This window comes from Corapipo altera, unplaced genomic scaffold (genome assembly GCF_003945725.1).
Source record: "Corapipo altera isolate COAL_440 unplaced genomic scaffold, ASM394572v1 50, whole genome shotgun sequence".
NCBI lineage: Eukaryota > Metazoa > Chordata > Aves > Passeriformes > Pipridae > Corapipo > Corapipo altera.
Genome location: NW_020884889.1, coordinates 346,881 through 363,574, shown reverse-complemented (window position 1 = coordinate 363,574; position 16,694 = coordinate 346,881). Strand labels below are relative to the sequence as shown.

The 16,694-nt window shown below is 44.0% G+C and overlaps 1 protein-coding gene across 1 annotated transcript in view; it reads right to left on the bottom strand.

Annotated features, from left to right (window-relative positions):
* AAGAB (alpha and gamma adaptin binding protein) overlaps positions 1–16,590 on the bottom strand; it is a 19,454-nt gene extending 2,864 nt beyond the window's left edge. Inside the window, exons 1-9 of the mRNA XM_027644570.1 lie at positions 16,496–16,590; positions 10,365–10,555; positions 9,747–9,843; positions 8,975–9,064; positions 6,595–6,678; positions 1,894–1,976; positions 1,371–1,464; positions 581–685; positions 287–336 (exon numbers count right to left, since the gene is read on the bottom strand). Coding sequence (XP_027500371.1) covers positions 287–336; positions 581–685; positions 1,371–1,464; positions 1,894–1,976; positions 6,595–6,678; positions 8,975–9,064; positions 9,747–9,843; positions 10,365–10,555; positions 16,496–16,577 — 876 coding nt within the window. The 5' untranslated portion in view covers positions 16,578–16,590. The remainder of the gene's footprint in view (positions 1–286; positions 337–580; positions 686–1,370; positions 1,465–1,893; positions 1,977–6,594; positions 6,679–8,974; positions 9,065–9,746; positions 9,844–10,364; positions 10,556–16,495) is intronic.
* Between the last annotated feature and the right edge of the window lie 104 nt (positions 16,591–16,694).

The window sequence follows — 16,694 nt, the reverse complement described above, 5'->3', positions numbered from 1 at the left end:
AGGAAAGGAAAGGAAAGGAAAGGAAAGGAAAGGAGAACTTAATGGCAAGGGGGTGGAACGAGATGATCTTTAAAGTCCCTTCCAACCCAAACCATTCTGGAATTTTCCGGTGTTTCAAAATTCCAGGTTTGTTACTCAGTTCTCGGGAGATACCTGACAGGCTTCCCTAGGACTGTGTGGTTTGTTTCTACTCCTCTCACTCCAGGAACCCTCCAGGAGCAGGAACTATGGCTTAGAAAGGGAAAACCCCATTGTTGGTAATTCCAGCACCAATTCCCAAACTCACCTTTTCCGCATGGAGCTTCCTTTGTTCATGAGGCAACGTGGCAGCTTTATCTGTGGAAAAGAGGAATGACTTGGATTGTGAGCCTCAGCAGTGAGCAGGGACAGGAACACCTCCCTCAGCTGGATTTAGGGAACTAGTTCAAGATCATAAAAAAGTGATCTCATTTAGTAGCAGCAATTGCTTTTACTAAATAGGAATAGGAATTTGTACAGAATTCCCAACTCACTCTCTGGCTTTCATGCCTGACCCCATGGAATAGGTGCCAGAGCTCAGGTACCTCCCTCCTGCTGTTACCTTTCATTTCTTTCAGCTTTGAGAGCAGCCTTTCGAAGTTCTCCAGGTCCCCATCTCTCGTGGTCAGATTGGCCAACTCCTGGATGTCCATATCCAACATGGGATCTGAAACAGAGATTGATTGAAGATCAATTATTCTGGTTTATCAGCATAAACCCAGTATTTTAACATCTGCAAATCCCATTTGCAAATTCTAGCCCCAGAGGAAACAAACATTTAATTTACTGATTGTTCACACGGACAATCAGGGATTGTTACACTGGGGATTCATTTTATGGAAGGAATTGTTCCCTGGCAGGGTGGGGAGGCCCTGGCACAGGTTGCCCAGAGAAGCTGTGGCTGCCCCTGGATCCCTGGAAGTGTCCAAGGCCAGGTTGGATGAACTTGGAGCAACCTGGGCTAGTGGGAGGTGTACCTGCCATGGGTGGGAATAAGAGGAGTTTAAGGTCCCTTCCCACCCAAACCATTCCAGAATTCCAGGATTTTATGATGTATTACATTGCAGGAGTGTGTTTGAGTTCATCCAGTAAAAGTTTCCTGCTGATTCTGGAATGATCTCTCTAGGAACAACCACAGAGTGAATTAAAGCCTGATGAGACAGTGCTGAGACCACAAGTGATAACACCCTGTGTTTAGATCTCCACATACAAGTTGTGAGAAAGTCCCATCTCCTGGAATGCTGCAATTATTTAAGGACTGGCTCTGACAAGTACATTTATCCTCACTTTTCCCAGTGGCTTTGTGGGACCATCCCTGCCAGGTGCCTCCTCCAAGCAGAGCAAGATCTCACCTGCAGCGTTGTCCAGCTGCAGGTTGTTTGTCCCAGCTCCATCTTCCCTGCTGTCAGCCTGGGAATCTTCTCTGTCTGCTGGGGAAGGGTTGGACTGTCAACAAACAAAGAGGTGTTTGAGTGTGAAAAACCAAAAAACCCCAACAGCAAATCGGGTGCTTCCTGTTTTCACTTCAAAACCCGACACTTCATCTTAAGCTGTCACTGCAAAAGCTGTGCCACGAAAAACCCCTTCTGCAACGCTGCCAACAGGCACAACAGGGAGGTTTCTTAGGATAGAATATGGTTTTAAATAACATTATGAAATGGTAGTTTTTGGTTTGCCCAAAATGCCGCTCTTGGATTGACAGATTAATGAGAGACATCTTGGATGGAGCTTTTAGTGATCTCTCCATGGCTCTGGGGGTTGTTTTAGACATTGGCACAGTGGGGAGGTGACAACCACCACCCTGAGGGTGACACAGGAAAGGGCAGCACAAGGGACAGGCTGAGCAAAGGACAGGAACCAGGAATTACTGTTTACTTCTGTCTCCTGGGTCTCTTGGGAGCCAACACTTCGATTCGCACCCGCCAACGTGCTGAGGAGCCCAAAGCCCTGGGTCCTGTCTGGAGACAAAGCAGAAGCTGCAATTACCACAAACACTTGGAACTGGCCAGGTGGGATAGAGAGGATTTCAGGGAAAAGGTGTCAGTGCCTTAAAAATATATTTTAAGCAGAAATTTTATATGTTTTCTAAGGGTTTTTTAAACTCTGGTAGCAAGATTTACTGCTGAGTGTTTCTCACAGGGAGCCACGAATGTGGGATCTTTTTAATTCTCGTTTGAAGTCTCTGCTCCTTTAGGATTTGAGCTGGCAAATGGCTCCTGATTCCAAACAAGGCAGCTGGCAAAATCCAGGAGCAGCATTTGGTGTTCCTGACACTTCCATGGGAAGCAGCACTGAGTTTGGGGCTGGATACAGGAGATGCAACAAGTGCCTTTGCTCACACACAGATTGTTTAAACAGTAATGGCAAAGGCAACTTATAAAATATCTAATTCAGAATTCCTGGAAGGAGCCAGCCATCAAATCCAGTTTGTGGAGGTGCTTTGGGCCTTCCACAGCTGCTGCCCTGCTGTGTATTTCAATGGGATTTTAAAATCTAACCTAAAAAGTGACTTCAGACCTAAACCTAAACAGTCAGCTAAGATGACAGATGTGCTACAGTATTTTTAAATTAAACTAGCTGCATTTTTAAAATGTTTTTATATAAAAATATATGTATAATAGGTGATATTATGAGGTGTTTTTTATACCAAGTCATGCTTTTCTAAGTCATAGTTTACTCCTCCATACAAGCTGGCCTTGCACTGAGTAGTAAATGTTTGCAGTTACACAAGGGACTCAGGAGACTTTTCTGCAAATCTTTGTATTTTAGTCAACTAAAACTGAAATGTGAAGTTATTGTACTAGAAATAGCCAGGAAACAATGAATGGTGCCAAAAGAAAGATTTAATACTACTTTTGAAAATAAATGTGTTCTAAATGATTACACTCATGACTAAGCTCTAGACTCAACTGTTGAGCTGATGTCATTTTGATGCACTGTCCAAATTTCCCTGCCATTTCTCCAAACTCTCCTTTTGAGGGCTTGGATGTGTGACTGAACCCATCAGCCATCCAGCAAACACGTAAACACGTTTCCATAAGAGCATTCCTGGGACCTCATCTCCTGCTGGATTCCTCTCCTCCCCTCCTGCTCCCCCCAGCAGGTGTTTGGGGCCACTGGCTCTGCTTTATCCACTTTTACTGCTCGAACAGGTCACCTTCCAAAGGGTTGGGAAGAAGGGAATCAGTGGAGCCAAATGAATTCCCTTAAAAATGTCCAGCTGCCATGGGAGAGCCTGTGAAGTCCGCCAGCAAATTAACAGGAATTGAGGGATAAAACACCAGGACTTGTATCCCAAAGCAAAGCAGCTTCCCCAGGTTTCATTGGGCTGTCTTTTGGGAAGCTGTAAAGATGGACACACAGCCAAATTCTGAGTCATCTCAAGTGAGGCTGGACACTGCAGGCCAGAGTGTACTGGAGAGAGAACATTCCCACATTGGCAGAGGGGTGGACGGAGTGATCTAATCATGGACCTCGTTCCTATCTGGGATTAGTTTGTCCTGTCCAGAAAAATGACAGGGGCTCCCTACTCCACATTCCCTCCTCCAACACTACAGAGCCTCAGCCAGAACAATTACAGATGTCATCCCTTTCAGAAAAACCTGGAATCTCCAGCAGGGCTCTCTGGACAGCAGCTATTTGTCTCTGGCTGCCTGGTTAGGGAGGTGGCAGACATAACACTCGGTTGCAGGCACACCCTTGAAAAAAGCCTTCCATAAACCCTTTTTATTGGATCTAAAAGTTATTTCAACTTCTGGGTGCAATTAAGGAAGTGGGTGATGCCTTACACAGTGTTCTTAGGGCAGCCAAGCCAAAAATTAGCTCATCCAACTTATTGTAATAATCAGTGGTCATGGTGGACCTGGGTTGTCCAGAGAAGCTGTAGCTGCCCCTGGATCCCTGGAAGTGTCCAAGGCCAGGTTGGAGCCACCTGGGCTAGTGGGAGGTGTCCCTGCCCATGGCAGGGGGTGGCACTGGATGAGTTTTAAGGTCCCTTCCAACTCAAGTTTAAATAACTAAGTTTAAAAGTTCTCCCTAGAGCAGGTTAATTGTATGTAAATAGAGCCTGGCCCCACCTGAGGGAACCACCTTCACCTGGGCTCAGGAGGGAGGGATTTAAGCAGGAAAGAAGCCAAGCTCCTCTTCCAAAGGGCAGGAAGTGGTTTCTTTTTCTCTCACACAAACTCTTGGAGGGACAGATAAAGGCAACAGCAGTTGTGGGGAGGGAAATATGTTATCTGCAGAATCACTCATGTCCTTCTGCACAAGGGGGAGAAAACCTCCTCGTTCTCAGAGCGAGAGAGCTCTGAGGGCTGGAGAACCAACAGCTTTACACCAGCTCCAAAAAGGAATTGCCCTCTGGAGACCCCCAGGTAAGGCTGTTTGTTTGTCTCAATAATTTATTTACTCACAAAGCATTGTGGTGGGATTGTCTGATGTACAAATGTTTATAATTCAGCCGTGTTACACTGAATAACTACTTTTATGAATCTGTGTGAGAATTGATGTATTTAATGTTAAGAGAAAAAAGTCAAAATTATAATAGGTGTGTGTAAAAAACTACAGCTTGAGAAGAATTGTGTTTGGGCTTAAGATAAAATGCAATAAGATAATATGGGTTTAATGCTCATGCTTGAAAAAAGTCATTCCTGCTCTGTCTGTAAATTTAAATTGTCACAGAAACAGGTTGTTGAAGGAAGGTAATGCTGTAACACTGCTTTTTTGGATGGCTACACTTAACAGTGCTACAACCACGTGCTACTACACATTTACTACTAGAACTATCTTATGCTCTTTGAAAAATCTCCCTGTGGAACATGAGAGTATGGTTTCCAAGCAGGCAGCACTTGTAGGTAATTCAGTGGAAAAGCTTAAGTTTGATTCACATGGCAGCCAGTTTGCAGGATCTGGAGGAAGCTGAAAACAAAAGATGTGTTACAGGTTGTAAAAAGTTTTATTTTAAGTAAAATGAGCTTCCCTTTGAAGGCACAGTCAGGCTGCAGCACCTTCCAAATATAGCTCACTTCCTGAGGGGTTTGTGGTGATGTGTGGGCTTTGTGGAGATCGAAAATCTGGATTTTCAAGGAGTCTGACCTTTCCAGAACACAGCAGTGATGTGTAGGAATTTCCCCCCCCATGAAAAACTGAACATGTGACTGAACTGTGCTGTTCTGTAAGGTGGCATCTGCCAAATGCAGGAAATATGCTGCTAAGAAACTAGTTTTAGCACAAGTGAGATAACTTTGCACCATCTGCTGTGGTCACCTGGTTCTCTGCAATGGTAACACTAAGTCAGACCCCACCTTAACCTCATTTCTGAGGCAGGATGAGAAACACTCAAGAAGCTTCATTAAGAAGATAAAACATAGGATCAGTTTGGGAGTCCTCATCCTGGTTTTACTGAGTCCCAGAAACCATTTTGCAGCTACAGGGAGGAGCAGAAGCCTCTCAGCACTTTAAATCAGTTCACAGTTAAAAGTCACAAGAGGAGAAAATGGGACATGGGGGAGCAGACAGACATTGGAAGGTTTCTGGTGGGGGGAGGCTTTGGGAAACAGGAGGCCAAGCCCTCCCCAAGAGTTTAGTCCTCCTACATTTCCTGCAGCACCTCGTGTTGTTAGGAAGGTAATTAAAGGTTTTCAAGTAAATGGAAGTGTCTGCACTTGCAGCCACAGCATTTCCTTTTCTAATGAGTCTAAACCTAAAGTGATTTTTTTTTTCCAAAATTCTAGCTACCAGATAATCATTTGTCTGCAGGAAATTATCTGAGGTTGCCTGTTTTAAAGAAATTCTGTGGTTTCCACATACTCAAGTGGGGTTTTCTGTAGGGAAAACCATCCTTCTTGCAATGTACTTGGTACATCCTTTAACATTTGTCATCACCTCTCTGCCAGATCTCATCTCTGCACTTGCTATTCTCCCTGTTTCAAAAATTAAAATAAATCCCAAATTTGGACTTTAACCTTTTACTTCTTCTACACCAAACCCTGTATCAGTTTTTAGACCTGATAATGACAAACTATTTCCTGCTGGAGTTTGGGGGGGACAACCTTTCATTTTTCATTGCAACTTGTAGAATCCATGGAACATTTCACTCAGTTATTGGTAGAATGCAAGGTAAAGCACAAAGGGAGCAGGAGCAGATGCTGAAACAGGAGTAAATCTTGACACAGAAATTCTTCCCAGTGAGGGTGGTGAGCTGCTGGAATGGATTTCCCAGAGAAGCTGTGGCTGCCCCATCCCTGGGAGTGTCCAAGGCCAAGCTGGATGAACTTGGAGCAACCTGCTCTAGTGGAAGGTGTCCCTGCCTGTGGCAGGGGGTGCAATGAGATGAATTTTAAGGTCCCTTCCAACCCAAACCACTCCATGATTGTGATAAATCTCTCCCGTTGCCTGTGAGTTTATTGGGACATCAAGGACAAGGAAAGCAACCCCTGAACCCTCTTATTCCCTGGGAAAGGTTGAGGGGTGCTCAAATCTCTCTCTAGTGATGCAGTAGCTCAATTTTAACTTTTGGTAGGAACCCCAAGCCCTGTGGGATTCCCAGAATTCAGGCAGGAGGGAGCTGTCACATACCACTCTTCATGACCACGTTGGACCACACGTTGGCATTGAGGGCTTGCACGATCCGCTTCACCCCGGTGGACTCAGGGAAATCATCTAAACCAGAACAGAGACATTGCCCTCCTAAAAATCACACCCAGAACCACGAGGGGCCCCAGAGCCAGCAGAGGTGTGGCTGCAGGCCTGTCCTGTCTTCTCCCAATCCACAGAAATTGCTGCTGCTGGGAGGAAACGCAGATTCCTCACCTTTGTTTCCTGAGAGGCCAAAGAAATCTAAATTAACACCTCACTTCTTGGTCTGAGCTTCCAGGTAGAATGAACTGTGAGCTCTCAGCCTTTGGGAGAGATCTACATTGTTAAGTACCATCTGAGTGAATTTAATAGTAACAGACAGTTTTTAAGTTGCTGTTAAAAGCAACTTAAGACCTTTTACCCCAGGATCTTTTAGAATGCTGTGTGGCACAAATATAGATATTAGAATTAATGCTGTGGGGCATAAAAATAGGTTATTAGCATTACTTTTCCTTCCTTTAGAAAGTAAAGAAGTTGAGACAACCATTTAAAAAAGGTGTGATGCTTGTTAGAAATGAGAATGATTATTGTAAAGTTGTCTCCACAACGTCTATCTTGGAATGTTCCAGTAATCCTGGGAATTACAGGAACCTGAAAGACGAGGGAAAGCATTATTCAGATTTGAACTTATTTACTGAATAGATCTGACACCACTTGGGACAAAGTCAGTTTTCCCATTTCCTCAGTTTAGTCAGCTTCCCATGTTTGTGCAGGTTCACAAAGGGAAAAAAAAAACCCACCCAAACAATTCTTTGGTTACAAAAACGTGATTGTTTAGAAATCAAACTCCAGTGACTCAGGGACAGGTGCAGTAATTGAAACTGCCTTTAAAAAGGAATTTAAAGCTCTCTCTCTGACCCCTTAGATCAAATGTTTTGCCCTCTGTGATGCTGCTGTTTGGTTTTATATCAGAGTCATTATCAAAGTCTCAGTTTGGAGCTCTTGTCCTGGCTGAGTGTCAGTGAGTCACAGTAAAAGCTCTTTTGTGATGAGCTGCCAGAAATGTCAGAATTTTGAGCAGAGACTGGCCCAGAGTGTTTACTGCATCTGTTGTGCCTTTTGTAATTCACACAGCATGTTTATGGGGTAAATAAGTTACTCACTGGAACACAGTTCCTCCTCTGCATGAGTCACAGTGAATCAACTACCATTTAAAAATCTAGGGAAGAACATGGATCTTAATATTCCCAAAATTAACATCCTGAGTCGTTATTACTCCTATTGTTTATATCATGTAAATGGTAAACAGCTTGTTCTTTAAAAGAGTTATTCAACAGACAAATAACTCAATGTAATGTTACTAATATTTCCTTTCCAAGCATTCAAGGGTCTTCACTTGTGTTTTTTTTTTTTTTTGGTTTCTGGGAATTAGAAACATGTGCATGTTTGACCAAACAAAAAGAAAGCACTTTACAGGCACAGTGAGGGGAGAAGGGGAGTTCTCAGCTACTCAAGATACAATTTACTGAGCCTTTAAAGGGGGAAAGGGGTGGGACCTGTGCTCTAGCTGAGGATTTTACACTGAATTCTTTTTGATGAACCTGAAATGTCAGTGACTGGCTGCACTCCAGCCTGGCAGTGCAGTCACTTCTCTCACTTTGGCTCTATAGGGGTAAGATGGAAACACTTTTTTGCATCACTGAAGTGAGGAGATAAGGCTGATGCTGATAAGGCTCTCAGGAAGTGCACAGTCACTCTTCAGGAGTGGAACATCACACTTCTGACTTTTTTTTTGCCTTTTTTTTTTTCTTCTTTGAGTTACAAACGTATGGGCAGCCAGTGATTCTGAAACTGGTTTATTTCCTGTGTAACACTTCATGTTGTTCTAAAATGTTTTTAATAACCTCCCCTCTTCAGCCCATGGTGTCACTGTTTGAATAATGTCTATCTTCTCTTGGTAGTTACAGTAGTTTAAGTTTCTTTTTAAAGCAACAAAGTTTTCCTGCCCTCATGCATCTCTTGTTCTTTTGTTTTAGATTTATTTTCCAAGTGGAATTTATTTTCCAAGTGGAATATAAACACTCCTAATGTATCAATACAGCCCTAGGGTTCAGTGCCAGAAAAAGGAGCAGATATTATTATTTTTATGGAGGTGCTACATAAACAGCAGCTGTATTTGGGAGGAGACAAATGGAATTTCTCAGAGGAAATAACCTCCTCCTCCTGACCTTTTATAGCTGAGACTAAGCCCCACCAACTGGGAGCATTCCATGCTGTAATCATGGGGCACATCAACAATTGCAAGGGGCACAACTTTATTTAGAAGTTATTTTGGGGTGGTTTTTCATTCTCAAAATGACAAGAGAAGTAGCAGTCTTACCATCTTCGTCAGGCAGCTCCTCAGGGTTAAGTTCTACCAGCTCAAAGCCATGTTTGATGCACCATTCTTGAGCTTTCTGCCTGTTTACACCTAAATTGGGAAGTAAAAATGTGTATTAAACACACAGATTCGAGAGCAGTATCAGCAGTTGAATATTTAGCTGTGCTTTATTCGCTCAAGGTTGTTTGCTTATTTTGGATTGTAGAGGGGAAAAGTGTTGTTATAGCTGCTGTGGTCCTTCATTCACTTGGGATCCCAAAAGCTGCAGAGTTCAACTCCTCCTTGGAATTGTTTTGGGGGTTTTTTGAAATGTCACGAAGTTAAATGGCTTTGGAAGGTACTCAAAGGAAAATGTGAGGTGCTACAGTGAAAGAAGACTTCCATTAACTCTGGGGTTGATAGTGAATTAAGCTGCAGGGACACACCTGCACCTCCCAGCTCACTGTTGTGTTTAATGGCCAAAAAAAGTCCTTTCCACTGGAATTAAGCAACCAACAGCCTCCCCCAGGATCATGCAGATCCAGAAGGGTGAAGGCCTTCAATCCTGGCAGTGGCAGGGCACCCAGAGCTCACTCTGAGCAGGCTGGCACAGTTCTGATTCAGCTTTAACCACAACTGGCTGATGGTTTCTGCTCCCGAGTCTCTTGGCTGTTCAGCACATCTCAGGGCCACTTGCACCCAGATATTCTGAGCAATAACTGAGTGAATTAGACAGTGAATTATCATGCAGGGTTAATAACTCTGTCAGTGGGGAGTCCTGGGGGGTTCATACCGTGCTCAGACACTCTGTCACACACCAGGATCAGCACCTCTGGCAGCCATTCTTCTGTCAGGGGCAGCCACTCAGAGACACTTTCCAGCCCAGTTTTCTAAAGAGGGGGGGTGAAAAAAGAATTCTTTGGAATACATCCTCAAATATTTGAGTTTTTAATAGTATTAGAACAAAATGAAGTAAGGAAATGTGCTTTTTCTGTCTCAGTCTTTCTGGCTCCTGCTGAAGCACTGTTTCCACTGCTGCCTTACAGCTTAGCAGCAACAATTTTGGATAAAATGCACTGAATCTTACATTTAGCTCCCTCATTTTTGGCTCTCCTAAAGGAGCCTTTCCAAAGCAGCATCAGGTAGGAATAACACTGGAAGAGGATTTGCCTAATTTAGTGGCATATTTGTATCTTAAAACCCTCTGTTCTAGTTGGATTAGAGTAGTAAAAGGGGAGGGAACTGCTGCTATTGTTAGCAGGCATAATTTAACATGGATCTCCTGACAATTAATAGCACAGCCTGGAGAGAAGGGATGGCATAAGAGGGAGAATCTCATTTATGGTTATCACTGTGCTAAGGCAGCTACATCACACAGATAAAGCAAGAAAACAAAGCAGCAGAGTCTCACTGTTGTGCTGTCAAAGTACACCACGAACGCCTGCACGGACTCAGCGATTTCTCCAGTGACGTGGAACGTGTTTGGGACCACACAGAGATGAATATCTGCAGAGTAGTATTTGTTATCGATTGTCCAGGGGTAAAAATTCACTCTTCCACTTGTAATTGCACCCACAGTCAGGTCATCTTTCCCTGTGATACCTGTGGAAGAGAAAAGGAATGAGAAGGGTGATGAAGGCAGCATGAAGAAAACAGTTTGTCCAGAACAGTACAGTGCCAACTTCACTTGGTATTATAAACCAGTCTGCATTCAAAATCTCTACAAATTCAACTCAATTTGTTACTCTGTCCTAGATTTTAATACTTAGCTTTCAAAAGAATTTGCTTTCTAGTTTTCAAAACAAGACATGGTACAGTAGCTCTCCAGAAAGCCTTTTTTTTTTTTTTTTCCCCCCCTGGAAATGCCTTTTTTTAAGGTGTTAAACTCACTACCTGGAGACAGGATGCATGGAGAGAACACCTAGACTCTGTTACAGCAGAAACAACCTTCACACAGTCATTCAGATGTAAAGAACTGTTTGGCTGTGACCAAAACCTGAAGGTAACTAATGAGAAAATGAACCCAGTTGCTACAGTTGGGTTGTAATTCCCATTAAATTCCACGTAGGAGTTCAACAATTAAAATCCCAGGCAGTGTCTGATAAGATGATGTTAAACACTGTCCTTCCAGGTGGGAACCTTCCCAGTGCACACTCCTGGCACCTCATGGAGTGGAATTAAGAGTTTGCAGCAGAGCATCCCATCCATACCTCCAGGGAAAGGGCAGAATATCTTGTTGGAGCTGGATGAACTCGAGGTCACTTGAAAACACAGGTCAATTATTTATAAAATGGCCTGAGTCATTCAGAATTGCCTGGGGCATCAGAGGAGTTAAAGAAATACAGTACACAGCTTTTCAAGGATCTTAAAGGTTGTATTTTAAGGTGCTGAGAGGCAGTTGCTGGAGCTGTAAGAACAGGCTGTTCCCCAAATAGTCTGGACATGAATTTGAATTTATCTGTATCTTACTAATAAAAAGGCAGGAAAAGCCTGTTGCCAAGGTTGCCATAGAAAGGTTCAATGATTTTTTGCAACTAACTGCAAAGTCTGGTGTGCTGAATGAACACAGTGTACAGGGCAGGGAGAGGGGAGCTCTGAACCAGGATTATTTGCAGCAGTGAGGAGGAGATGGAACCTGAGGGAGAAATTCGACCTCAGAAACAGAACCCTGGAGCCATTTCCTACTGAAGAGGATGAAACGGGAATCTCCTCTCTGGGTTTGTGAAGAAAAAAGTGCTTTTTCCAGATTAAAGTTTGATTTTTTTTTTTTTAATTTTTTTTTTTTACTTGGGATGCCAAGAGTTTTCAGAGCAACTGGTCTTTGTGCAGCAGCTTTTTTGGGATCAGATTATCCACCTCACCTTGGAGCTGGGGCTGGTGCTGCTGAGGCACCCCAAAACCAACCCTGATTCTGAGCTTTGTGTTCTCACAGCTGTTCATATAAATAGGGAAGGGACCAGCAATCCAGGCAGCCAAATCCAGGGATCTTGAAAGATTTCCTTCTTCCACAGCTTTTTTTAACCACTCTTAAGCAGTAATTCCAATTCTAGTGGCCCAGAGAAACTGTTTTCCTATGTTTACATGGATATTGGGACTAATGGAAGTAGTTCTTACTCTGCTTGGATATAGAGATATCTGGAGTGCAGATATTTTGTTTGGAGGTTTTGACTAGGATATAAATTTCCCTTTATTTGTGCTTTGACAGTTAAAAATAAGTCACTAAATACAAATCAGTGTGAGCTAACAGAATTGCAAATCAATGCCACAGGAAGCTTAGAATAAAGGAGACTGCAGAAATTATTGAAACCCAGAAAATCAGCAATAAGACTTAAAAAACCAAAGGGAGGAAAACAGGGTGAGGAAAGGAAATAATTTCAAAAATCACCTGGGTGAGTTATTCCCCCTAGAAAGGGCATAAAATGAAAGAACTTCTTATAAAGGATTTTTCAAAAGCTGGTATGAATTTCACATTTGCTTTGTAAGTGATTTTTTTTTTCCCTTGCAGAGGAGTTCATGGACAAATTTAGGCCTCAAAGTACTGCCAGCACTGAGGACAGGGCCCATTTCCTGTTACCTGCTCCTTGTTCCTGTACTTTAAGCAGTTTTCTTTCATCCCATTGTGCTGCTGATGACCCATCCTGCAGCCAAAGATTTTGCCGATTCCCTGTGAAATTTCTCTCCCAGTAAAAATGGATGTTGCACACTAAACTCTAAAGGGCTTCAGGAACTTGCTGAAAGGACTCAGATTTGCTGTGGCCCAGCCTGCACTCAGGGTTGTAACAAATTACTGCAGAACAGCCTGATCACCCCTGGCAGGAAACCCAACATCTTGGGAGGGGTTTTCTCCCACAAAAGTTGCTTAAAACAATTAGGTTTTGGCCTTTAGAGTAAACAAGCAGAGACTACAAAAGAAATATATACTGCAGCTTAAACTGAGTTCTCATTCTATGCAGAAACTACCTTTAGGTGTTATATTTACCACCCCTGCACTCCAGAAATTTCTTTCCAGAACAAAATGTATTTTAGTGAAAAAAGGAAATTCAGCCACAATAGTTTGGTATCCAGTCTAAGGAATATTGCTCAGAATAACCCCATTAAGTTCTATTTGGATACAGACTAAACTCCTAGAAATGAATATGGCAAAAGGAGGTGGCTTGTCCAACTTACCTCCCACGAGTAACTCAGGAGGGATTTACTCCTTTTGAATATTAAAACCCCTCAGCCACTGAAAGTGTCAGTGGTTTGCCATCCAAAGAGCCTGGAAAAGCAAGTGAGTCACTCAGTGACCACAGGAGGAGCAGGGCCTGCTGGGCTGGGCTCTGGGGACAGGGAAGAGGCTGCTCTGGGTGACAGGAATGCAAACACACCCCAGGGGCATCACCCTTCAGGAGCGCTAAAAACACTCGTGGGAAAGCTCGTGGCACTCAAGAAAGTTGCTTGGTGTCACTCAAAAACATGATTTAGAGTTCAGAGTCTTCTAAGAAATACTGGGAGTTGTTTTACTTCCAGGCAGTCAGTCAGCCACCAGCTTAGATTTTCACTAAGTGCATTACTTGTGTCCTCCTTCACTCACAGGTGAGGGGATTTATCCATAATTTTTAATAAAGTGGACACTAATCCTGATTGATGCCTTTGGAAATTAATTTCAGCTATTTACATAAATCTTGGCTCATTTTACTGACTTAAACTTGTTAACTTTTAATTTCATACTGCTGCCCATAGACAAGATAAATTAAACAGTGACTTGGAGGACAAGGCAAAGCTCTGTAACCTCACATCCATTCCCTTTTTTAACACTGAGGTTTAGTGCAAATACTTTTTCAAAAGGTGAACTGGAGACCAGAAAAAACTTTTCAGAAAAGCTGAATGATCAATATTATCAATAATAATCAAACACCCCTGTGCAGCCCTCTTGCAGCAATTTCCCTGTTCTCTGACAGCCAACTGATATTTTTAAGCATTTTGACCACGTGGTGTTAAATAGTAATATTTTTTGGAATAACTGTAACTACTTTTTGCAGGGTTTTTTCCTTTCCAAAGGGGTTAAGGGATTGATCACTCTTCCTGGTGTTTTTCAGACTGAATCCATGCTGTAAGAACACAAATCAGCCTCCCACAATGCCCTAAATGATCCCAAAGCCTCAAGAGTTGTCAGGTATTCCAAGTAGTTCCCACATTCTGGGCCTTGAGAGCCACCTGGTGGAATAAACCATAAAAAATACTCCTAAAAATTACACCAAGGAGGAAAGAGACCCCAAATGTGCTGGAGGGGAGGAGGGGAGTGGTAAACAGTCAAAAAAGAGAAGGGAAAACAATTACATCAGACAGGATTTATCTGTTGGTCAGCATTTTTAAAGCTGAAACAATCTTATTTGCTGTTTTAATTTGTGATAAATGTATCACAGTAAGACACAGATCTATGTTCATTTTAAATAGTTTTGTTCTGCCACAACACCCAATGAATTAAAGCATTCAGAGCATCCTACAGAAACTCGAACAAATAAAAATATATCCAGCAAAAATACCATAACATTTTCTTCATCCTCGAGTCATTTCCTACTGGAAAAAGACTTGGGATTAGCCTGGAAGGTTCTTGCAGGCTGTTTGACCCCACTGAAACCCTTCAGCCCAGCCCTGTCCCCACCAGTATGTCCTTGGATGTTCTACAACCTTCTGCTGGATGGATCTGATTTAAATTCACTCGTTAAACAAAACAGACACTTAAAATTCAGATGGTATTTTAGCAAATCATCTTGTTTCTTTCAGGAAGATTTGAATGTCTTTGTGAAGAAACCCAATCAAGGACATGCAGAGGAGCTGTAAGAGTCCAGTTTGGGTACTGGGAATGGTGGAAGCTGAGACATTTCAAAGTGAGTACTAGTTAAAAAAATCTGAAGTTAAAATTTAAGACTTTCTCAGATTAAGTAACATTTCCATGAAGCTTTTTACTCATCTTATTTTTTTTTTTCACTTGTTTAATTTCACTATGAGAAAAACCTACAGGAAACCTACAGGAACCTTGAACCTTCCCATTTGCTTATTTTCCTCAAAAATAAGCAAAACCCAATAATTCTTTGGTGTGGAATCCTTAAATAATTCAGTATCAACTCAGTTGACAGAGGAGCCTTTGACTGCAGACTTTGTGCTGTTATTTTTGTCTCAAAATGTGGTTTAATGAGATGGAGGGAGCCAGTTCCTGGGGCCAGCCCTGTGCTTTGTCCTAAGTCAGATCCTACTCAGGAAAAGATGAAAATAAATCCAGAAAAGGGGATGAGGGTGTTAAGTTCTATATTTCAAGTGTGCACAGCAAACTGTTCATGAGTTCCCTAAAAAGCAAGGCTGCCCTAAGATGATGTAATGGGAAAGCCACAAAGATGTAAACAGTTCCTCTGAATTCAGAATTACCAAAAATCCCACCAGGGTTTTCTCTGTTATCAGGTCTTCCTACGTTCCCTTTTTAAGCCATGAAAAGGAATACTGGGTTTCCAGGAAAACCACTTCCTACAGACTAAATTCCACGTATTTGACACGAATTGTAATCTGCAATTCTAACAACTGCAGAGCAGACGAGTTTTTTAGTTTTCCCTTTTAGTGCTTCTGCACTGGGACCACAAATGGTCTAATGCAAGAGCCCAGGCCCAGCAGGAATTTTAGAAATCCCACCGTCCTGAAGGTCCCAGACATTCTGTTCGCTTCATAAATGGGAAGGTGAAAGCAAAGGGACAGTATTTAGTTTGCTTCTGGTTTTCCCTTGCCCATAATCCTGAGCCACTGGGGTTGCTTTGGAGTCCCCCTCTTGTTCCAGGGACCACTGATGTGTCCCAGTGAAACAAGGATTAGTTAAGGTAATTCTCAAATTGTCCAGGTATAACTCACAATAGCTTATTCCCGCAGAAGGGGGGTAAAAGAGTATTTTGGGACATGGGGCTTCCTTTACCCCTGTGGGTTCTGGCTGCGAAGCTGCTCCTTGGTGTCAGAGTGGACAAACCACAACCTACAGCTCCAGACCATCCCTGTTTAATGAATTATTTCCTTGAAGCACTGAGGAGGTCCCTGACATGCTCTGCAAGGGCTTGGGGGCTGCAGGGGACTGGGTGACAGCCCTGGGGCTGGGGGGAGGATTGAGACCCTGAGGGGAGGATGGAACCCCCGAGAGGTGGATGGAGACCTGAGGGGTGGATTTGGGACCCCGAGGGGTGGATTTGGGACCCCGAGGGGGGATCAGCCGCCACGACGAGAGGACTGGGACTCTGAGGGGATGGCAGCGATCCTGAGGGGAGGATTGATCCCCTAAGGTGCGGATTGAAACCTGAAGGGAGAACTGGGACCCTGCTGGCGAGGGCCAGCGATCCTGACGGAAGGACTGAGCCCCTGAGGGAGGAACAAGGATACCGAGCGGAGGACTGGGACCCTGGCGGGGGCACAACCACCCCGAGGGCCCGGGCTGGGGGGAGGAGCCGCTGCCAGGCCGCTTCCAGCGGGCGCGGGCAGGCCGAGTCCCCTCGTTCCGCCCTCGCGGGCGCCGCGGCGGCCCCGACTCACGTTTGACGAGCTCCTCGGGCGCGAAGCCCGCGGCGCAGCTGGTCACCAGCGCCAGCGGCCCCGCCGCCGCCTCCGCCGCCATGGCGCCCGCGCCCCGCCCCGCCCGCCCCTGCCGCCGCTACCACCCGCGCGGGGGGGAGGGGGGGGCGGCACAGGGAGGAGCCGGACCGAGCGCGGGTTCGGCCCCTGCTCGGTGCGC